The sequence below is a fragment of the Apus apus genome, chromosome 4 (genome assembly GCF_020740795.1).
Source record: "Apus apus isolate bApuApu2 chromosome 4, bApuApu2.pri.cur, whole genome shotgun sequence".
Classification (NCBI taxonomy): domain Eukaryota; kingdom Metazoa; phylum Chordata; class Aves; order Apodiformes; family Apodidae; genus Apus; species Apus apus.
Genome location: NC_067285.1, coordinates 37,183,187 through 37,206,491, shown reverse-complemented (window position 1 = coordinate 37,206,491; position 23,305 = coordinate 37,183,187). Strand labels below are relative to the sequence as shown.

General features: G+C 49.8%; 1 protein-coding gene across 4 annotated transcripts in view; it reads right to left on the bottom strand.

Annotated features, from left to right (window-relative positions):
- A1CF (APOBEC1 complementation factor) overlaps positions 1 to 22,192 on the bottom strand; it is a 28,192-nt gene extending 6,000 nt beyond the window's left edge. Inside the window, exons 1-9 of one of the 4 annotated variants that reach the window (XM_051617024.1) lie at positions 22,107 to 22,192; positions 15,840 to 15,983; positions 13,188 to 13,322; positions 12,646 to 12,776; positions 10,954 to 11,192; positions 9,070 to 9,234; positions 5,794 to 5,891; positions 4,130 to 4,400; positions 2,183 to 2,391 (exon numbers count right to left, since the gene is read on the bottom strand). In XM_051617024.1, coding sequence (XP_051472984.1) covers positions 2,183 to 2,391; positions 4,130 to 4,400; positions 5,794 to 5,891; positions 9,070 to 9,234; positions 10,954 to 11,192; positions 12,646 to 12,776; positions 13,188 to 13,322; positions 15,840 to 15,938 — 1,347 coding nt within the window. In that variant the 5' untranslated portion in view covers positions 15,939 to 15,983; positions 22,107 to 22,192. The remainder of the gene's footprint in view (positions 1 to 2,182; positions 2,392 to 4,129; positions 4,401 to 5,793; positions 5,892 to 9,069; positions 9,235 to 10,953; positions 11,193 to 12,645; positions 12,777 to 13,187; positions 13,323 to 15,839; positions 15,984 to 22,106) is intronic. The other 3 variants (XM_051617025.1, XM_051617026.1, XM_051617027.1) reach the window with 3 other exon arrangements.
- Between the last annotated feature and the right edge of the window lie 1,113 nt (positions 22,193 to 23,305).

Sequence of the window (23,305 nt, the reverse complement as noted above, 5' to 3'; positions counted from 1 at the left end):
TTAATACTTAAAAAAAATCCCTTTAATTCCTGAAGTTAATGATTATCCTGTTGAATTGTACATCTTTGTCCTTTTGCTGATTACACAGTCACAAAGTAGTAGGGGTTGGAAGGGACCTCTGAAGACCATCTAGTCCCAGCCCCCTGCCAGAGCAGGGGCACCTACAGCTCTGCCACTCTCACAGTAAAGAGGTTTTCCCTGATGTTTAGCAGTTTAATTCTGGGATTGGTGGGGTTTTCTTTGAACCCTCTCCAGAAACTCTACCTGTGCACCTCTTTTTCACAGCCCTGAAGCACTAGGGTTGTGTCCAGCTTCACTGCTCTGGTGCCTACCTGGTTAAATGGGTTACAGTGCATGAAACCTCCAAACAGGCTTTGTTAAAAAAATAGAAATACAGGTTGTTTTTTTCTATCCAATTAACTCTGCAGGCTTCAAGAGGCCATTTCTGCTTCTAGTTTGAAAGAGAAATGCTGAACCACATTGCCCCAGCCTCAGCACAGCTTATTCCTTGGTAACTGGAAGTTATTGTCCAGGAAAGCTCTTCCTTTGCCTTTGTTTTTCTTTTCTTTAACCCCCTGAGTATCTGCTGTCCTAAATGGGTTGTTGCTGGGCCTCACAGTGAGTGATGCTCAGACCAGTTGTTTCATTTCAAGTCACTCCATCAGACGTGACCCTCAGGGCTTTGCTACCAGAGACCCCCCCCAGGTGCCTCAAACCTGCACCTTTCTGGGCTCCACCTTATTTAAAATTCCCGTTTGATTTTATCTGAAATTAAAATGTAAAAGCCAGTGCTGCTTTTAATGCTGTAATTGTTGCTCCAAACTGAACTTCAGCACTCTGTAGTGCAGGTAAACTGATATATGACATTTGTTCACTATGGCAACCCCTGTTCCCTGCTGCCCCAACGCCTCGATACAGACTCTGTTTTTATAGTGTTACATCAACACTGAAATCCTTGGAAAAGCAGATCTACTTATTTAACAGTTCTACTTATTTAACAGTGAGCATCCCAGCCAGGCAGCAGGGTCAAAATCACCATTCAGAGATGCTGTTGGAATGGCCTCAGTGTGCTGGATGGGAGAGGCTGGGGAAGCTGACAGGTATTAATGAGGTTGTCCTACTAATGAGGCTGTCAGGAAGCAACCTGTAGCTGTTTGGGGCACGTGGTGGGGGTTTGGCATGGATGGGAAACAGTGAATGTTACCTGCCCTAAGGCAGTGCTGAGAACATTTCGCTCCAAACTTTGTGCTTACAAAACAGAGTAAGGGGACTGTGAAATACTGGGGGGGGGGAATCCCACTTCCCAGATTTCTAGGGGAGAAAAAGATGTTTTCATAGACTTTGGCAACTGGGATGCTGTGGCAGTTGCAGTGTTAATAGAGGTGTGTTCCAGAATTCAAAATGAGGTTAATTTCTTGCATGGCTTGGGGTGATGTAAGGGGAAAGGAGTTGCCACGAGAGCCCTGAGAAGCTCAGGGAATTTGTTCTGGGTTTGTTCTCAGGCCTCATCCATCTGGCTGGATCCCAGCCCTGCACACCCAACCACATCAAAAGCCTCCTTGAGCAACCTCCTTGAGCCTTTGGCCAGGTGGTACAGGTGCTCTTTCCCCTCAGCTGGGTTCAAGACATACATCATTTTCCTATACATGAGCATTTGTTCCATAGTGAAGCCTCAAGCCATGGTTCAGGTCCCTTCCAACCGAAACCCCTGTGTGATTCTATGAGCCTGTTTATCCAACCCATTTGGGGTGGGAATTTCTTTACCCCACAGACCTTTTAGGGAGGGACAGCCATAGCTGGATTTTGTCTTACTCCTGTGGGTGTGGGTGAAAACTCTCCTCCAAAGACAAGAGGATTATGTTCTCCAGCAAGTGGCTGTTGCAAGATACACCCAACTGTGGGTTTTGTTCTTGTTTTTGGTTTTTTTTTAATGCAAGAATGGCTTTAGTTACCAGCCCCTGCTGCACATCCAAGTAAGGTGCTGTTTTCCCAATAGTGTTTTAGCAGAAGACAACCTCTGGCTGGGATGCCCCATCCCTGGAGGTTTTGACGATGAGGTTTAGTGCAACCTGATCTAGTGATGGGTTCCCTGCTCATGGCAGGGGGGTTGGAACTGGATGATCTTTGAGGTCCCTTCCAACCTTAACGATCCTGTGATCCTATATTTTTTTCATGCACATACCTGAGGAGCCAGTTTGATCCCCTGGGGCTTTAGGGTGACGTGGTTCATCGGCGTGAGCTCCATGCCTGGCAAGAGGTCGTAGAGTTTATCCTCTCCCCTCTTTTCTCCCTTGAGCTGGTATCCACGCCCCAGGCCCGTGTACGCCAGGTAGCCACGGCCTCCCAGGCCTCTAACTCCCGCAGCCCCTACAGGTACATTCATGTAAATTTCTAGGAATGTAAGAAGGCATTACACTGAATCAAATCGGTGGGAAAACGTTACCCCGATTCTTGCTGAAATGGAAAAGTTAGCCCCACTCAGCGGGTTGGGGGAGAGGATGGGCAGGAGCCCCCCCAGAGCCTGTGGCTGGGGTCAGCCAGGCTGAGCCTTGGCACCCCTTTTGGGGCTCAGGTGCTGGGGTGAGTGAGGTGTTTGGGGGAAGCCCTGGTTCTTTCTGACCCACTTCCCATCTTCTCTGGTCCGTTTTGACTTGGTGACACCTTTCTAACCTGATTCGCAGTTTAAAGGCAGGGAGGGGACAGCTTGGTGGCATTTGCTGCCCACCAGTGTAATTGCACTGGCTGGGAAAATGCAGAGTTGATACCATCACAGAATCCCAGACTGGTTTGGGTTGGAAGGGACCTTAGAGATCATCTAGATCCAACCCCCCTGCATGGGCAGGGACACCTCCCACCAGACCAGGTTGCTCCAAGCCCCATCCAACCTGCCCTTGGACACTTCCAGGGACTGGGTTTCCACAGCCTCCCTGGACATCTTATTCTTTTGTCTCACCACCCTCACAGTGAAGAATTTTCTGCTAATATCTACTCTAAATCTCCCCTTTTCCAGTTTCAATCCATTGCCCCTTTTCCTCTCGCTACAATCCCTTTCTTGCATGAACCAAATTCCATTTCCCCCCCCACATTATACTTCTGTATTTGCTCAGGGAGCCCTACCTGGGAGCCTGAGGTCACTACGAGGCAAAAAAGGGCTGGTGGGTTATTGCATCTGCACCCAACCTCCATAGAAGTTGACCTCACCTATGTGAGCAAAACTATGGGAGAAGCATGAGAAATTCCTGCTCCCCTCTCCTCTTCTTTGGGAAGGGGGAAAAATTGACTGGTGCAATCCTTGCCAGCCCTACCTGGTGCCATGCCATGGGACCTGGCCACCTGCTTAAGACACCAGCTGACTGACACAGCCACCATTGGAAGGAAATGGGCTGAATCATTTTTTTTTTGCTGGCCTTTTGCTTCCTTCTGCACTTACCAAACGAAGCCTGCAAAGATATTTAACAGGGGAGTACCTGAGCATGGGGAGCTGATTTGGTCCCAAGTGTCACCCAGGACCAAAGGCAGAGCCTCAGCAGCTTTCAGGAATACTCTCTGTTTTCACAAACTGCTTATTATTTGGTTAATGATCCCCTCCCAGAAAAAAAAAAGAGTCCATCTCCCAGAGATTTCTTGATTCCAGTGCTGGTTCCCCACCCTCCACTGGGGCACTGTGACCTGCATGGGAAAAACTGGTGGCTTTGGGTCAGAGAACACCAAGACTGGCAAAAATGTGACCTTCAAAGCAAAGAGGGAACCCAGCAGAGAGCTGTGCTGGTGGCTGGTGGAGGGAGTTGGCTCTGGAGAGGGGAAAGGAAAATCGTTTGATTTGGGCTTCCCAGCTGGGGCAAAACCAGGAGGATCTGTGGTTTCTTTTCCCTGGCTGTAGGGCAATCTGGAAGCTTTCAGGCTTGCTCTAGGAACATGGTGTGTTGTTTTTTTTTTTTTTTCACTCCCTGCTTAGTCTGCTGGAAGATTGCTACACCTTTGAGGAGGACAGAGCCTCATATTGTGCTTTTCAACCCTCTCAGGAAGGCGCCCAGCGCCGGGGGCGAAGGACACGAGTCTTGGGAGCAACCACCCGAGCCCTGCAGGAGGTACCTTGGCAAGACTTGAGTACTGGGGTGATGGGAGTTACCTCGGATGGAGGGGGGCCGGATGATGCTCCTGCTGCTGAGCCCCTTGGCGGGGGGGAAGTGGAGGTTGGGGATGGCCGCGTAGGCTTGGGGCGCGTAGAAAACCGGGGCGCCCAGGTAGGCGGTGGTGGGGTCATAGACGTGTCCGAAGGCGTAGGTGTATTCTCCTTGGAGCGTGGTGCCTCTGCCACCAGTGCCACGGGTGTACCTGACGTAGCTGTCTTTGTCAACAGGCTTGGCTAATGTCACCTCGATGGGGGACCCGTCCAGCACCTTCACAGCAGCGTGGGGGGTTTGGGGAGAGAAGGGTGGGAGAAGCACCAGGGTGAGTCCCCAGAGAGCATCGGGGGGGGGGAGGGGGGTCATCCTGCCTGGGCAGGTGGTTTCCCCACACAGTTTGCTAATGGGGTGGGATGGGAAGGTGAAGAAGGAGGTTGTGGGAATCTCCATCTCTGGAGATATTCAAAACCTGCCTGGATACAGTCCTGTGTGAAGTGCTCTAGGTTATCCTGATTCAGCGGGAGAGCTGGACCAGGTGATCTCTAGAGGCCCCTTCCAGCTCCAGCAATTCTGTGATTCTGTGAAAAGCACCCAAAAGAGCCCAGATCTCCCTCCCACAGGTGGAAGAAGGTACTGGCTGGGTGAAGGCTCAATCTGCTGAGAGCACCCAGCCAGGGGAGGCTCCTCAATCGAATTAGCACAGTTGTGAAGCCTTCCAAAGACCTGGTGTAAGTCAGTGAGATCACACCTGCTCCTGTGGAAAGCTGTGGCAGGGCTAAAAAGAGGAGCAGGGTTAACCCCTGGTTGGGAACAGCTGTTGCATTACAGCTGTGAATGACATGCAAGAGGTACTCGAACACAGCAACCTCCTTGCAGATCCACATCAGAACGTGGAGCGGATGTTCTGTGTTGGCCTTGTTTGTCCAGCTTTGCCATTCACATGCTGCCCTCTGAGGGTCTTAGCTGGCAGCAGTGGGACAAGGGTGTGCAGGTGAGCTGAGGGAACCACAACCCCTCGCTTGCCAGTCCTCTCCATGACTTTGTGTTGTTTTTTTGTGGAGGGTGAACTACAGGCTGAGCTGGGCAAACATTTAGCACAAATGCAAGGAGCAGGAAGCCAAATAAATAGAATCACAGGGTCCCAGACTGGTTTGGGTTGGAAGGGACCTTCAAGATCATCCAGGCCCACCCCCTACATGGGCAGGGACACCTCCCACCAGACCAGGTTGCTCCAAGCCCCAACCAAACTGCCCTTGGACACTTCCAGGGATGGGGCAGCCACAGCTTCCCTGGGCAACCTGGGCCAGGGTCTCACCACCCTCACAGTGAAGAATTTCCTCCTCATGTCTAACCTAAATCTCCCCTCTTCCAATTTAAAACCATCCCTTCTTATCCCATCCCTCCCTGCCCTTGTCCCAAGTCCCTCCCCAGCTTTCCTGGAGCCCCTTTCAGGCACTGGAAAGTGCTCTAAGGTCTCCCCTCCATGATTTGTGTACATCAGAGTTGCTGAAAAATGAATCCAGGAGTATAAAAGCAGCTTGCAAGGAGAAAACAGTGCTAACACCTTCAGGATGTTTTTGTAGCTAACAAAGCAGGAGCTGTGATTCAGCTGCCTTAGAACCTTCTGCTTATTAGCCCCATGGATTAACACTTGCAGCATCTTTACCTTCCCATTCAGGGCTCTCATAGCTTCCACTGCATCCTCTCGTTTATTGAAGTGCACAAAGGCATAGTCTCTGATCTTCTTCACTCTCTCCACTGCACCTGCAGAAAACATTGGGTTATTTGTTGGAAGTGGGGATCAGTTGGAAAACAGAGGCCTGAAAGAACTGATGTGTTGGGTTATGAGCCTTTGGAGAGCAAAGGCTGCCCAAGGGTAAAAAGGTGAGATGACAGTGTCTTCTTACCTCCTAGGATATATATAATGTGGGGAAATAAATATAAAGGCTGGAATATTTAAGGGAAAACTAGAAATATTAGAGGTCAGGCACCAGTGTGTTTCCCATTACACTGGAGTGGTTTCCTCCTGTCCAAAATGCTCTGTTGTGCCTCCTTTCTCTTACAGACCACCTAGACCTGGCTGGCTGAGCAGGACATGCAACAGGCCAGGGTCTGGTGAGCTTCAGGTCACATCACTGTGTGGTCACCATCTCCATGTTGCTCAGAGGCATCTTCAGGAGAGTTGATGCTTCTGCTGTAAAAAGGAGGCTCTTCCCTTAACCATCAACTTAGGATGTTCAGCAAGAACAAACACCAAGTCCTGTCCAGGACAGAGCAGCCCCAAGCACAGGGATGGGCTGGGACCAATGGGGCAGCAGGCCTGGCCCTAAGACACAAACTTTCCTATGTGAGTGGGGCATTCCTGGGATGGGGCCCCGGGTGGTGAGGGATCCCCAATCCTCAGGGATGCCCTAATTCACATGGACATGGTCCTAATTCACAGGCCTTGGCCCTGCTGGGAACAAGGTTGGGCTGGAGACCTCCACCCTGGTGCCTTCAACCTTAATCTTTCTACACCTCTGGGATTACCCACAGAACTCCAAATGTGGGTGGCTTCTTGTTCTTCTCTTCAGTGTCCATACTCTACAGCTTTCCCTTGGCAGCTGCTCTCCAGCTGGGACCTTGTTGTCACCGAGCTACTCTGCACTAAGTTTGTTGCCAAAATAACCACACTGGTCCTGTTCCCCGTGGTCATGAGCTTTAGACATCTACCTTTTCTTTATCTCCCCCACTCCTGTGGGTTGGGGAGCACATCATCAGCCAGCCCCGCCACTGAGACTGCAGCATCCCAAAGATGTCAGTTGGAAACACATCTAAGGGATGCTGAATGACTCTTCTGGTGGCTCCTTACCCTTTAAAGCTGGAGAGGTGAGCAGGGAAATATCATCATGCTGCAAAAAGCACCTGCTTAAATAACTGCAGGAGAAAATATATTTCTTCGGAGTTCAGGGGGAATCATTAGGAGCTCCAGTGGGTTAAATGAAGCCTGTCCAAGCTTACAACCTGAGCAGCCTGCGCATCTTCCAAACAACACCAGAACAGTAAGTAGCACTTTTATGTCCTTCTGGGATTGGCCCCAAAGTTCTGGGAGATTTGTGCTGAATCCTTGTTTACAAGTCAAGGCGTTAATGAGCTCTCAGTATGCTGAAAATCCCCTTCCTGCCTCCCTGGGAGTGGCTCTGTGTCACTGATCCTCACTCCAGCCAAAATCCTGCTCTTCTCCTGCTCTTCTGCCAGGGCAGAGCGAGGTGTCATCTCCAGGTCATCTCCACAGAGAGATCATTCACTTGATGTTATGGGGGTGGAATATTGTCCCCTGTGGCACATTTGGAGAGCATGACTTCCCTGCTGGAAACTTTGCCAGGGATGAGGATTTTTGCTACCATTTCTAGGATAAGGAGTAGGGCTTTTCAGTGGTGTGGATCTCCAGAGAAGTCACCCAGCACTGACCTTGGCACTGATTTATTGAGTGATACTTGTGCTGAATTACAACTTGAGATGCATGAGCATCATTCCTGGTGGTGTCTGTGGAGCCCTGAGAGATTTCCCTGCCATGGGGACTTCTGGGTGGTAACTCCTTTGGTTACCATTGTTTTTTTAACTGAATGACTTGTTGTTGTCCAAACAGCTTCTTAAATGCCCTGGATCAAATGTACACTCCAGGTGAGCAGCACTGAGATGTGACACAACAAATAAGGCAGATTTCCAGCATGAGAAGAATGAGAAAGTGATGGAAGGAAAAATAAAGATTATTCAGATCTTCTGTCGTTGTACTAGAAAACTTGTCTATGGAGCAAAGCAGATGACAGTTGCCAAAGTGTTAAAAGGGTATAAATGTGTCTCTGAGGAGTGGGAGCAGTTCAATGTTCAGGAGCAAAACTGGGTAAATAAAGGAGGAAGTGGTTAAGAGAGTGGGATGATACATATTTCACTCAGGAATAAAATGGGATCTCTAACAGCTTGATGGTGGCCAAAAGTATTAGCCAGAAACATGAAAAGGACAGAAAAACACTCATAGAGAAACCTCCTAAAGACCTTTGTGTTGCAGCCTGGTGCAAAAATAAAATAAAATAAAACTGTAGAGTAGAAATGAAAAGTTAGTGGAGGGAAAATGCAGCTCTGTGGTGTGTTTTAAAGAACTGAAGGGAGGAAGTTCACAGAAAGGAGCTGAGAGGGGGTTTCACTTTGCCAAGCACAAGTTGCTGAGGCCTAATGGACTGTGTGGCCTGGAGAGCTGGGTTATTTTTACTGTGCTGGTTTTGGGTGGGATTTGCTAAAGCTGGATCATTTCAGAAGGAAAATCTCCTTTGAAAGGCAGCAGGATTTTTCTTCCCCACAAACCTACTTGCTTTCTGAGACATCTCACTCAAAGGGCCTGTAACACACACCGGGAAGGAATAATGTTACATCTGTGATAAATGATAAACACTCGGTTGTAGCACGTGATTATTCACAGCTTTACAGAAGAATGTGGGGTGGTTTTTTTGGTATGTAGATGATAGAATTCAGAATTTAGATAGATTAGATAAAAAGCATTGGCATGAAATCATTCTGTTTCTATCATCAGCCCTTGCCAGAGAGGAATGCTGAAGTCTTGGACGTCTGAAGTCACCCAGCTGTTCCACCAACCCGCGCTTTTTAAGGAAGACTGGAATGACTCAGGATCATTTTAATGACACAGGCATCCCTGTGCAGCATTATGGACCTCGTCCAGTTCTCAGTCATCCTAAAAAGGCCAGCTAGAAATTCAGCAGCCCTTCATGGGATGACATGATGTGCATGTTGTGTGGGATCCCTCGGCCTAGTGACGATATTTGTGGCATTACAAGTGAACATTTTACTGTGGAAAACCAGTTATTTTTATCTCTTCCTTTGGCATTTTAAGAATGGAGACGTTTCCATCTGCACTTATTCAGGAGCGAGCATATCAGTGGGTTCCTACCTGGTTTGATGCTGTTGAACTCCTTCTCTATGGTCTCTTCGGTGGTGGAGAGCATGAGATTCCTCACATAGAGAATTTTCACTGATGACATGGTGTCTTCATCCACCTCCACTTCTGGTTCTGCCCAGTCAACAGCAATAGGGTGTCCCCACAACTGGATCCTTCCTTTAAAGGGGTTGGCAAAGTCAGTGACAGGAAGGTTTTGGCTCCTTTTGCTTCTACCCAGAGACAATTTCATGTGCAGGATGACCAGCAGAATGGGCCAGTTCTACAAACGGGGCCAAAATCAGCCTTGAGCAACCTGGTCTAGTGAGAGATGTCCCTGTTCCACCACCCTTGGCAGGTGGGTGGAACTAGGTGGTCCTTGAGATCCCTTCCAACCCAAATCAGCCTGTGATTCTATGATTTCTAGGTCAAATCATGGCTGCTTTGTTAACTTGTTTCCAAAAGCAGGTGGTCACACTTTCAGTGTGCTCCTTCTAATACCTTAGGTGCCTGCTGAAATGTCCAAAACCTAAACATGTCTCAAAGAAGTGAAAATATGGCATGATTCATGAACGTCTGCATTCTCTGGACTGCTCTCTAAAAGGAAATATTTTAATGAACTTAGAAAACTCCCTCTTGGCTGCACAAGTTTCCTTCCTTCCTTCCTTCCTTCCTTCCTTCCTTCCTTCCTTCCTTCCTTCCTTCCTTCCTTCCTTCCTTCCTTCCTTCCTTCCTTCCTTCCTTCCTTCCTTCCTTCCTTCCTTCCTTCCTTCCTTCCTTCCTTCCTTCCTTCCTTCCTTCCTTCCTTCCTTCCTTCCTTCCTTCCTTCCTTCCTTCCTTCCTTCCTTCCTTCCTCTCCTCTCCTCTCCTCTCCTCTCCTCTCCTCTCCTCTCCTCTCCTCTCCTCTCCTCTCCTCTCCTCTCCTCTCCTCTCCTCTCCTCTCCTCTCCTCTCCTCTCCTCTCCTCTCCTCTCCTCTCCTCTCCTCTCCTCTCCTCTCCTCTCCTCTCCTCTCCTCTCCTCTCCTCTCCTCTCCTCTCCTCTCCTCTCCTCTCCTCTCCTCTCCTCTCCTCTCCTCTCCTCTCCTCTCCTCTCCTCTCCTCTCCTCTCCTCTCCTCTCCTCTCCTCTCCTCTCCTCTCCTCTCCTCTCCTCTCCTCTCCTCTCCTCTCCTCTCCTCTCCTCTCCTCTCCTCTCCTCTCCTCTCCTCTCCAACACCCTTCATGTCACCATCCCTGGATGTGTTTAAGGGTGGTTTGGATGTGGTGTTGGTGGATCTGGTTTAGGGGAGAACTTTGTAGAGTAGGGATGATGGCTGGACTGGGTGATCCCAAGGGGCTTTTCCAGCCTGAATGGTTCTATGATTCTGTGTTGAGTGACTCCTTCATCTAACACATGCCAAACTTCTCCCTGCTTTGCAGTGGTCTCTGGGTGTCCCCCAGTGCTAAATTGCACAGACTTATTTTTAATATTGTTTAAACCCTTTCTCATCTCTCCCCACACAGAAAACACCCATTTTTTGGGAACATCTGCAGGACATTGTGGAGGCTGAAGATGGATGATTTCCTGGGTGATGCTCTGGGAGGCCATAAATGAGGCCAGATTTTATATATAACCCAAGACAACCAGGGACAAGAGGTTTCCTACAACAGAGCTGTGGGGATGCGCAGAAATTCAAGCTCCTAAATGAAGAGCACAGACAATGAGCCCCATCAACCAGCCATGACGTGCTGGGGTCCCTCCTTGCTCTGAGCTTCTCTAGCTCAGAAAACCCTCAGAAGAACCTCAGGGTTTACTTCCTTGGCTATGAGGGTCCTCTGAAGATGTTGGCCTCCCAAAGCACCAGGTGTCTGGTGACCCCAGAGATGGAGCCATCCCCACCACCCTTCCCATCTGCACTCACCTGGGAGGAGTTTCCTCCTGGCCATTGCTGCTGCCCGGTGGCTTTCATACTCCACAAAAGCAAACCCCCTGTTCTTGGTTTTATCAGCTGCACTAGGGTAGACAATGACGTCCACCACTCCATCCGTGACTTTCTTCATCTCTGCCAAGATTTCCTCTCTCTTCTTGGTTTTGGGGATCCCCCCCACAAACAGGCGGCAGTTGTCCACGCTGGCACAGACTCCCAGGAGACGCCCATTCCTGCACGTGAACAACACGGCTGCTTGGTCAGGGGTCAGAACCAGGTCTCAAGGAGAGTGAAAGGTTCACATAAAACCCTCCTCTTGTCCCAGAACACAAGGTCAAACACAAGGCCTCCGGCTCTTGCAGCAGTTGGAATGTTCAGGTGGTCTTTGGTCAGCACAAGACCCCATGTGAAGGTGCCACTGCTGGATTGGATGTCAAAGTAAGGCAGCACCATTGAAATGAGGGGTTTGAGAGCCAGGAGAAACCAGAGCCAAATTTGGCTTTGGCCTCCTGGAATTCTCCCTTTTGCTATCTGCAAAACCAACTGCTACCCAGCTGGACCTGCCACCCATGGTCACAGCAGTGACTCTTGTGTTGCCACCAGGATTCCTTGTGTCCACCAGTAGCTTCCTGGTCACCATGAGGCCTCATGACTGAGGTTTTAGGGAAAGAAAATCCCTGGTCATGGGGAGACACCATTTGGGGTCTTCCTGATGCCAACTGTTGTGCAGAACCCAAAGTAAAAATTCCATTACACACTTTGGACTCTTCATTGTGGTCCAAGCAACTCTTGCAGGTCTTGAGAACTTAGAACCTTCTTTGGAGGAGTCTTTGGAGGAAGGGAAGCAAGCAGAGGAGGTGGATGAAGACTGATCTTTAAGACCCTCCAATCTGATACAAATCACATTTCCAAGCCCTTGTTGTGTGCCTTGTGACCTGCTCATCCTTAGCAACGCAATTCCAAACTCATCTTGTAGTTTTTTTTTAAAATGAAAGCCATAAAATCACCAGAATGGTTTATCTCTAAATGATCCCACCAAAAGGCATCTACTCATCCCACTCTGAACTGGAAAAAAAACAACCCATGAAATGCAGTTTGAATCAAAACAACACATCTGATGGGCCCATATGTTGTTGATTTCTAGGTGTTTTGTTCCCAATTTTCAGTCACAAACACGAGGGCTTTGCCTGTTCTTAACTAGTAGGAAATGTCACTGGTTGGTTGCCCATTGGTTTCCACCCTATTTCACCATTTTTCTTGCAACTTCTCTGTCTCCCACGAGGCATTTGCAGCACAGGAGAGACTGTGGGTAGGAATGAATCAACAAAAAACAGCCCAGAGGGGAACAAGAAGGAAGCAGCCCCATTGGGGGGAAGGTTAATTTGATTCAAAACAAAAGATTTTTACCCACTGGTAGAAATTTTTTTAATTCTATTTTTTTTTTTTCTTTGAGGAAAGACATTTTCTGCAAAAGGTTTTTGGCTTGGGTGAGTCCTGCCTTTGTGCTCCAGCATGAAACGGGGACAAAGAGTAATGTCTTCCAGAGGTTTAGGTCTCTAAATAACCTTCCTCTGGGCTGCAAGGAGAAATACTCGATACCTAACAACAGGGATGAATATTTCTATATTATATATAAATCTAGATGAATATTTCTATGTTATAATACTTTGTGTTTGCCATGCTTACCTGATTTCATAATTGTTGAGTTGCTTGATTGCATTCTTTGCTTCCTGTTTGTTGGAGAAGGTCACAAAGGCGTAGCCCCGGTTGTTGCCATTGAAGTCCATCATCATCCTCATCTCGTAGATCTTGCCAATCTGCAGCAGAAAGAAAACTAACTCAGGAAGAGAGGTTTGGCAGCAAGGTGGGAGATGATTAGACAAGGCCTGGGTTGGTCATTAGGAAGAAATTCTTTCCAGAGAAAGTGATGAGACCCTGGCCCAGGCTGCCCAGGGAAGCTGTGGCTGCCCCATCCCTGGCAGTGTTGAAGGGCAGGTTGGATGGGGCTTGGAGCAACCTGGGCTGCTGGGAGGTGTCCCTGCCCATGCAGGGGGGTTGGAAATGGTCTTTAAGGTCCCTTCCAACCCAAACCATTCCATGACTATATCACATCAGAGTTCCACCAAGTCAAGGTCAGTCTGGGCCAAATCATCTCCATTTCAGCCTTGAGACGCAGCTTTGATCATCACTAACCACTTACAGTGCAACTACCCACCATGAAGTCTTACTTTTTCACACAGTGGTATAAGTTCATCTTCAAAGAGGTCTCGGGGCAGTTTCCCAATGAAGATCTCACACCCCCTCTCTGGTGGAGGGCCATCCCAGCCAGGTGGTGGGCCTCCGTATTTCCTCTGCCCATTTTCCTGCCAGAGAGAAAGACAACAAGGATGGTTTTAGATGTAGATTTAAACGTGGATGTAAACAAGCCCTTCCCAGGGAGGGACACGTGAAACATGCTCTGTTACCAGTGGGCTGGAGGCTCCTTCCCTGCAAGGAGCAACTCCTTACAGACCCATTGGAGATGGTGCAGGTGCCTTGGCTGCCCTGCTCAAACACTTTGATATCCCAGTTACTGTGCTGGGGATGTGCTGGAGAAAGTTCTGGCTTGTGCCTAGCTGAGTTTTGCTGAGGAACATCCAGCAGTGCACGTTCTGCAACTCAGTTGCTACTTCAGATGTCCAAGATGGACACAGTCAAAAACCTCCTTAGAAAATGCAGGTCTTCTTGTCTACGGGAGGTGAATCTCCATGGAGTGTGTGGTGGTTGTGGACTGTGTGATCTAACACTTGCAAAATGTGTAACTGGTCACAATTCTTCATGCAATCATAAACATTTATTAGCAGTGATGTTGCCTCTTATTTTAGTAAGTGATGGAGACCTTGCAATAGAGACCAAAGAAAGGACACCAGGAGGTCTCCTCCCTAGAAGTGTTGAAGGGCAGGTTGGATGGGGCTTGGAGCAACCTGGGCTGGTGGGAGGTGTCCCTGCCCATGCAGGGGGGTTGGAACTGGATGAGCTTTAAGGTCTTTTCCAACCCAAACCAGTCTATGATGTTACGGTCATGTTTGAAAGCAGAGGAACCTTCCAAAAGCAGAAGACATCTGGACCTCAGAAAGTGCTAACACAGGGGGAAACTGAGGATTAAGGGAGACATTTGGAGAGAGATGTGGCCAGAATGAAAGGGGCCAGCCAGGGAGCCCAAGGCATCATTGCCAGTAGGTGATGCTGGAGGTGCTCGATGCAGTTGAGAAATGATGTTTTTGGGCTTGGTGAAGAGGCAGCAACACCTGGCACAAGGTGTGGTGAGGACCTGGGCCTGGAGATGGGCCCGGAGTGATGGTGCACCCAACACCCACCCCTCCCTGCACTCAGGAGTGCAGAAGTCCTGTCTCTAACTGTGCTGGGGACTCATAAGGGAGGAGGTCTGGGCAGAGGGGATGGCAGAAATGGCACCACAGAGGGGACAGAGAAGGGCCATCAACGGGGGGAGGCCATGAGAGGGGCAAATATGAGGGGCCTGCTGACCCAGGAGTTTCTTTTAGGCAAGGAGCAACTTTTGGCCCCAAATAACACCCAAATTGTGCAGACCAGCCAACATTTCCACTTTTTGTTCTATTTTTGCTAGGCGAGTGTGTCTCTGTTCTCCTCTCCTGTTTTGAATAATCTTTCCTATATTTCTCATTTTTCCTTCTTTCCTTCATTCTCATGCTTTCTTCCTTTCTTGCTTTCCTCATCCCTCTCTTTCTCTGCCTCCCTTCCACCTTCCTCTTGCCACCTCCTTCCTTCCACCTCCTTCCTTCCACTTCCTCCCTTCCACCTCCTTCTTTCTACCTCCTTCTTTCCACCTCCTTACTTTGCTTGTTTTGATCATGCTAACTGAGAAAGACTTCTTCACATAGCTTTTGAAGTACATACCCCATCTCCATATGCCCTCACCAGAGGAGGTTTTGCTCTTGGAGACTCAACTGCAAGCAAAAACTTTGGTGGTTGGGCAGGTGAGGTGTCCAACTTACACACAAGGATCAGGACATGGTTTATTTGGCACGGTGGTGTTGGGTTGATGGTTGGGTTTGATGATCTTAGAGGTCTTTTCCAACCTTAGTGATCCTATGATTCTATCTGCACAAATGGCAGATCTGGAGGTGACACCTTGGACTTCCTGTGGTGAAGTCTGGACCTACTCTCCCCTGAAACTTTGCTTAGCAGGTTTTCTTCTCTGCTCTCTCACTGCAGCCATGGCTTTGAGCCAGCAACCCCAACCTTTCTCAACCTTCAGGAGTGCTCAGGGTTTTCTTTCCAACCTTGTCATAATTTGGCACTGGGCAAAGAAGTCCAGGAGGATCCTGCTTCATGAAAGACAACATCCACCACATATAGATGTGTTCTCCTCTGGAGAAGAGGAGACTGAGGGGAAGGTTTCACAAATGCTTAGAAATATCTACAGGGGGTGTCAGGAGGATGGGACCAGTCTCTTTTCAGCAGTGTCCAGTGACAGGACAAGGGGCAATGGGCACAAGCTGGAGCACAGGAGGTTCCAGTTAAACGTGAGGAAAAACTTTACCCAGAGAGGGTGTGGAGTCTCCTTCTCCGGAGACATTCCAAACCCATCTGGATGTGTTCCTGTGGGATCTGCTGTAGGTGACCCTGCTCTGGCAGAGGGTGGGACTGGATGATCTTCCAAGGTCCCTTCCAACCCCACCACCCTGTGACTCTGTAGGTGTGCGCGGCAGATACGTTAGAGGAGAAGAAAAAAAAAACAACCCAAAGAATCAAGGAGTATTTTATGCTTTCAGATTTGCTGCTCAGGCCCCCGGTGTGCCACGTGGCTTCAGGGTGAGGCCAGACACTGTGGGCAGGAGGACGTGACCGTGAGTTCCTACCTGGATCAAATTATATCCCGTTCGCTGAATTAAGGCGCGGAGGGCGGCTTCTTTCTGTGTGCCGGTCAATCCGTCCCCGGATTTGTGATTTGATTCCATTGTGAGTGATTATCAGCAAAAAATCAGGTTAATTAGGGGTGCTCACTGCAATCAAATTTAAGATAAATTAAAGAAATTAATATGGCGAGGAGGAGGAAGTCCCCCCTCCTGAGAAAGCTGACAGGGTCGCTCTCCTGAAACAAGGCACTTTGAGATCGAAACAAAACATCACAGACTGTGGAAAAAGCAAAAATAATCACCCCCTCCCCCCCCGGCATGTGGCACTAAAATATGTACAAGCCCTGTCTGGCACTTTCCAAGACACAAGACCTGGGTCCAGGTTTGGCCTGTTTTTACCAAAGAAGAACATGGGAGGACTTCAGATCTGTATCTAGGTTCCGGGCTGGGGTGACCTCGTGTTCAGACATTTTGGTTCAGAGCTGTAGTTTTAGGTCATACCTAATTAAAGATTTTTATTAGTTTTGGGTTGAAAACACCATCAAGCTGAAGTCTGAATTGGGTTACCCTTTGGCAAAGGGGCATTTATCATGTCAGGCAGCCCCATTTTTCCTGCATGACAAGTTTTGGGCTTGTATAAAACCCACGAGTACGAGCCAGGCATAGAACCAGGGTCTGCAGATGCTTGAGGACTCGTGGTGATGGGTTGATGCTGAATAGCAGCAAGAGCAAAACCAGCTGCCTCCTTGGGGCCCTCATGGCCAGGGCACAGAATCACAGAATCATATAATCACAGGGGTTGGGAGGGACCTCTGAAGATCATCCAGTCCAACCCCCTGCTGCAGCAGGAACACCCAGGGCAGGTCACACAGGAACGTGTCCAGATGGGTCTGGAAAGTCTCCAGAGAAGGAGCCTCCACAGCCTCTCTGGGCAGCCTGTCCCAGGGCTCTGTCACCCTCACAGGAAAGAAGTTTCTCCTCATGTTGAGGTGGAGCTTCCTGTGTTGTCACTTGGTGCCGTTTCCCCTCGTCCTGTCACAGGCACCACTGAACAGAGACTGGCCCATTCCTGACACCCACCCTGCAGGTATTGATAGACATTCATCAGGTCCCTTCTGAGTCTTCTCCAGACTAAACAACCCCAGATCTCCCAGCCTTTCCTTGTGTGTGGACTGGTAGGGCTAAGAACTCTGAGGAGGAAATTGCTAAATCATGTCATCCAAGATGATTGTTATTGCCTGGAATTGCTGGAGGCAACCAAAGCTGATGCTAACTCACGGCCACAGCGCTGTGGAAATGACAGGAAAAGCCTTTTCCAACAACTGGCTGTTCCATACCACAATATTTGATTAGCACCTGCCACTTTTGGGGTTCATTGAGGGAAGAGCCAAGGTTTGAGGCCACTTCTCCTTTGGAGGTTACTTGCTCTGTGCTCCTATACCTTTGTGTCCTGAGAGACTTAAACAAGTGCTTTATATGCCAATAGGTGGATTCTTCTCAGCCCCAAAAATGGGCCCAGGTGTTAGGAGGATCTCAGCCTTGTGCCAGTTTGGCTTTGCCACATGGAGCTCCAGAGACTGAGACTTAGATATTTGGAAACAGCAATACCCCGTTGTGCCAGATTTTGGAGCTATTTCTTGCTGAGCTTTGTGAGAACCTCCAAGGTTCTCTGGTGTTTTCATGACTACCAAGGTGCAGGGGCTGGGAGATGGACTGTCCAGCAGCTCCTTCCAGTCTCTGATTCCCAGATGGATGTTTCCTGCAGCCGTGGGGCAGGAGCAGCTCACTGCTGTGCAAGGACGAGTTGGGTGCTTCCCCAGGCTGCTTCAGAAGGAAGAAGCAGTGGCACAAAAAGCCCAAATTAAAACCCAACTGGGTTTTACAAGCTCCCCTGCCTGGACAGTCACCCTGGAGAGGAAAGCTCTGACCCACTGCAGGTTTGGCCCCTTAGACTTTTGGTTTTCCTCATCCTGGTTTCGTCGTGGGTTTGAGCTCTTGAGATGCAGCACTTGGGTGGGTGCAAAGTTGCACCAGGGGTCACCTGGACTCGAGCCCATTCTCCTGTACCCAGAGGCCAGAGCAGAGGTGGTGACAAAAAGGGATGGCCTGGCTCAGCAGATGTCTCTGAATGTCAGAATGTTCTGTCTTCTCCACCGGGGGTGGGAGCACAAGGGCAGGCTGCAGGCATCTCTTTTCTGCAGAGTCCAGGGACAGGACAAGGGGCAATGGGCACAAGCTGGAGCCCAGGAAGTTCCACCTCAACATGAGGAGAAACTTCTTTCCTGTGAGGGTGACAGAGCCCTGGGACAGGCTGCCCAGAGAGGCTGTGGAGTCTCCTTCTCTGGAGACTTTCCTGACCCATCTGGATGCGTTCCTGTGGGATCTACTGTAGGTGACCATGCTGTACCAGGGGGGTTGGACTAGATGATCTTCAGAGTTCCCTTCCAAACCTGATGACTCTGTGACTCTATGACCTCACCCCACATCCCTGCTCCAGGCCAGGCAAGCAGCTGGGCTGCAGGCAGGCAAAGCCTGGTGGGTTTCCATCATGGCTGAGGTTTTCAGGCTGTCCCCAGCTGTGACCTAGACAGATTGAGGAAAGAAAAACCCTTTTCTTTCCTGCAGAGCTGGGGGGTGGAAGGGGATGGAGCAGCTCCCTGGCTGATGCATTTGCAGCAAGAGCAATATCCCTTGGTTGGCTTCTGCCTTATTAGATAAGATCAGGTGAGCTCTTCTCGGAAAGCAGCCTGGCTCTGGACCAGCATGTCTAGACACTGGTGTGCTCCAGGAGACACGTGAGCAATCTGCTAGGAACACAGGAGCGAGGGTGGTTGAGGTTGTGCAAGGTGTTCATCACAGGCACTGCAAAGCCCAGGCTGGAGACCTCCACATGTTTGCTGAGAGCACCAGGAAAATGGGTCACCATGTTCTTGGTGTGTGTGTTAAGGAGCATCCAGCCTTAATTTGCTGCCACCTTGAAGAAAGCCCCGCTGGCCCCAAGGAAAGAGCCCTTCCCCACTCGGGTGCTGGAGGATCCCCATCCCCAGGGATGCCCCAGCTTGCCTAGACCATGGTCCTCAGCTGCTGGGAAGGGGGTCCAGCTGGAGACCCCCACCCCATGGTAGATGAATTACTCTGCAGGTCTCCACTCTTGATTCAGGAGGAGCATTGGAGACCAGGGCTGGACAAACTGCAGCCTCAGGGCTTGGACACACATGGACAACCCAACGCACCATGAGAATCTGGTTTTGCAGCCTCACCCTTAGAAACTGGGTTCTTCCTCCTAATTACCAACCCAGAGAATCATTCACAAGTAATTCGTAAGCCTGGTTGCTCAAGAGTTTTCCTCCATCAACTTGGTTCCCTGGGGTAGAAACAGAAATCATTCCTCTCCTTTTGAAGAGGCATAAATCCCAATGCACAAATCCCAGGAAAGGTAAGACAGGGCTTTCTAGCCCCCAGCTTTCCAAGCAACTCTTCTCCCCTGCATCCCTTGGCCTGAGAACATCTGAACACCTAAAAAGGACAGAATACTTTCCCTCCTCCACCACCCAAAGGTCTGCATCCATCAGTGCATCCAGACTATTTCCAGGATGCAAAACATCCAGGTAGGATGTTTGATTCCTGAAACTAGTGGGATTCCAGCCCCGTCCCCTTGTTCCAGGCATGAGCCTCAGGCCTCACAGCAGTGCTGCTGTGCTGGGCTATATTTTTTTTAAGGGCAAGAGAGGAAAGCTGCTGTCACAGGACCTGGGAAACATGATGACTTTCCCTCCTTCTTTGTTCCCTGGGCCATAAATCAATTAGCAAACCCACCCTCGCAGGGGGAAAAGCCCCCCCCCCCTTCCGTGGCTGCTGTGAGAAAGTGTGAATGACTGCAGCAAATTAAGGCAGTATTTTTAGCACTTTAAAAAAAAAACACAAAACCACAAACAACACCAACAAACTCAACAACCACATGCAACAAAAAATAATTGGTTTGGATGGAAATCATCTTCAGGGGTTTGCCCCTTAGTTGGTCTGCTGATAATGACCATTATGCCAAAAGGAGAAGAAAAAAGGGAGAGGGGAACTTGCTTTTTATTCGGGTGTTTCTACTGAAATCAGGACCTTAGGAGGTGCAAACTGCCCAGGTGTGTTTCCTATTTTATCCTCATTTTGGACCAATTTTAACAATACTGCCATGGCCACAGGAAAGGAAGCAGGTAGAAAAGGAAGGTACAGCTTTTATCTCCAGTCAGAGCATTGCTTGGTTTGATTTTCCACTCCCTGTTCAACACTGACAATTACTTTAGGTTTCTATTCAAGCTCTGAAATGCCAAGGCAAGAGAAGGTATTTTTATGCCCAGCAAACCCCATATTGACAAGAAACAAACTTCTTAGAACCCTCCTTCACCTCCCTGCAGCTGCTGCTACACATGGTTTCCTTGCCAGCTACTGCAGGCAACAGGCACATCCCATGGCTTTGCTCCATCAAGATGAATCCAGGATTTACACAAACCCCATGGATTTCACTTCATGTTTGCATTATTTGCTTGGAAAAGGGGGAATTGATTTCCCCATTCAAGGGCTGTCTCCCGTGCTGGGATTTTTGCTGGGAGGAGGAAAAGTAAAGGTGCTACTTGTAACCAGACCCTGCTCTCATCCCCCACCACTTTTACCCCCAAGCCTGCCCCACCACAGCCTGTTCAGGGAAACCTGGTTACTGTGTCCATGGAGGAGATAACAGAACTGTGTTTATCCTCTGCCAATCAATACACCTTCATGACTTCATGTGTAGAGCTACTCAGACACAGTCAATGAAAGCCATTTTGCACCAGCCCTACCACTCCTGGCAAAGAGTAACAGCCTTGGAAGAGGCTGGATGACTATATTCACTCTTAACCCTTAACAACTCACACAGATAGTTACTAGAGAAACTATTTTCCTTTAGGAAGCAATTTTCTTTTGGGTTGTCAGATTTCTTTCAGGTTGTCAGCTTGCTTTTCTAGGCTTGGGTTGTTTTCTTTCCTCCCTTCAAGCTCCAAGATATACAGTTATTCATATAAATAATACAGATGTATAAAACCGTATAACTCTAGGTATAGCTATAAATACAAATATCCATTTTCTGCTCAAAACAGACACTTGAAGCTTTGTGAGCTGCCACCAGCTCTTGGCTGGGGCGAGACAGGGAGCAGGACAGAGTCCGATTGAGCAACGCGGCAAGAGGCTTCAGTCCCTTCGCTTTCCAGGGCACTGGGGGTTTGTTTTCCCAGCTCAGGTGGTCCCATGGGAACTGGTAGGTATTTACAGGAAAGTGGAATAAATGCAAATTTACACCACGTGTGCTTTGGGAAAATATTTCAGGTATAAACCAGCCAAATTTTTTGGCTCAGCCTCTTTCGCTGGGGAAGAGGTTCCCCTCCTCCAAACACCTTCCCCCTCCCCCAGCTTTGGCTGCTGTGTTACCAAAATCACCCAGTGTGCCCCCAAAAAATCCCTTTCTGAGGATGATGAGCCTGGCCTCCTTCTCCCTCCTCCCCCCCTATTTATTTACAGCATCACATGCTAGATGCCTTCAAGCCAACCTCTCGCTGGCAGCTGCTCCCACTCGAACCTCCTGCTTCACCAGGGGAAACCAGCTTAAAAAGCAACGCTTTGTATTGGGCAGAAAACCTGCTAGTTTGAAAAGATTAGGGAAAAAACAAGATTTGGTCTGGTTTGGTTTGGGTTTTCTTTAGGATCAGTGCTCGCCATTGAAATGGAGACCAACCTTTTGCAAGGAGAAGGAGGACTAAGAAGCAGGGTAGAAAGATCTCTAATGATTAGCCCTCGAAAGTTGAGCTCTGAGCAAATCAAGGCCAGATTATTGCAGGGAAAATTCCCCCTCCCTCCTTCCCCAGCCCTGGCTGGGCTCTCCTGGCAGCCATCGGCTGGGAGGAAAAGGGTCAAAAAAATGCTCCTCTCTGCCCCCGGCAGGTAGAAATCAGGTTGAGGGCCCTGAGGAGCCCTTCTCTGCCACCTTGCTCACCAGAGCACCCAGGCGAGAAGCGCAGGGCTGTGCCTGCGGTGGGTCGAGCTGCAGGGGGGTCCCAGCACCCCCGGGCTGACCCCACCAGTGTCACCCAGCACCCGAAGCATGAAAGTTGTTGACAAAGCATCATCAGGGAGGTGGGGGAGGCACCCAGTGGAGCTGCTCCTTCCCCACCCCAGCCAACAGCCCCGTTGGGTGGGGGAACCCGGTCCCCGTGGCCCCAGAACCCGGGGGCAGCTCGAGCGGTCCCGTACCTGAGCAATTTTTGGAGATCACCACCCAGGAAAGAGGTCTCCTTGATTATGGAGAGTTTGCGACGTGTCACTCCGGTTATTCCCTAATCATCATATCAAACTCCAAAGGTTCAGCAGCCCCCGGGCTGGTTTACAGTCCCCGTGGGTTAAACGTTAACCTGCTCTATCTCCCGGCGCCCTGCGGGCCTTTGACCAGGTGCTGGGTCACTGCTGCTCTGAAGGCACCTACCCAGGCCCACTTTTTGGTAAAGAAATGCAAAAGGCTGAAGTCGGATGGTGGCTTGAGGGCTGCCCCAGTGCTACCATTTGGGCTGAGCCCAGCTGATCCATCCCTGCTGCTCCCCAAGAAGGGACACAGCCTGCTGCCAGTCCTGGCTTCAGCAGGAGGTTTTGGTCTTGTTGGAGGAGAAATCCCTCTGGATTCCTGTGTGATCTGCTGGAGGTGTTCCTGCTAGCAGGGGGTTGGACTAGGTGCTCTTCTGAGGTCCCTTCCACCTCCCACCACTCTGTGACTGTCAGCAGGTGGAGGTAGCCTGCAACCTGTGGGTCTGCAGGAGCCCCAGTGGAACGACTGTCCAAGCACAGGCTGAACGTGCTCTGAGCAAGGAGACCCAGCCCCGGGTTTGGGGAGGGTTTGTTGCACCTGGCCAGGGCTGCAAATAAAGCCAGCAGCCACACATCTCTGCAATGGGTGGCTCCCAGGTGTGGCAACCTCTGAGCGTCCAGATACTGTGCTCCTCGGGGCTCTGGTGGAGCATCTGTTGGTGCAACAGCGGCGTGGATGGTTTGTTGGAATCCTCCTGGGCCTGAGCAGGGGTCACTTCTTCACGCCATCTGCAGGTCTGGCAGCCCAGCCTAAGGATCCATCCTTGGGATTGCATCCTGCTGTGGGCACCTCTCACCTCAACGCTGGGCCACGGTGGTACCTACAGCTTGTAGGTTTGCCAGTCCTGGAGCCAATTCCCACCACCAGCCTCTGCAGACACTGAGCTACGTATGAGGCAGCCTTGGGCTCCATCCCAAGGTGCGTGAGGGGAAGGGTTCGTGATGAGATGTTGCTGACCCTCCGGGTTTGGAAACGTGCCATGTTGGTGTTTGCTCAGCTTGGAAAGCATGAGGTGTTCCTGGGAGATGGGTGGACAGCAGGGGCCTCCTTCCCTCGACCCTCACAACACCTCGTGCCACACTCAGCCCATTTC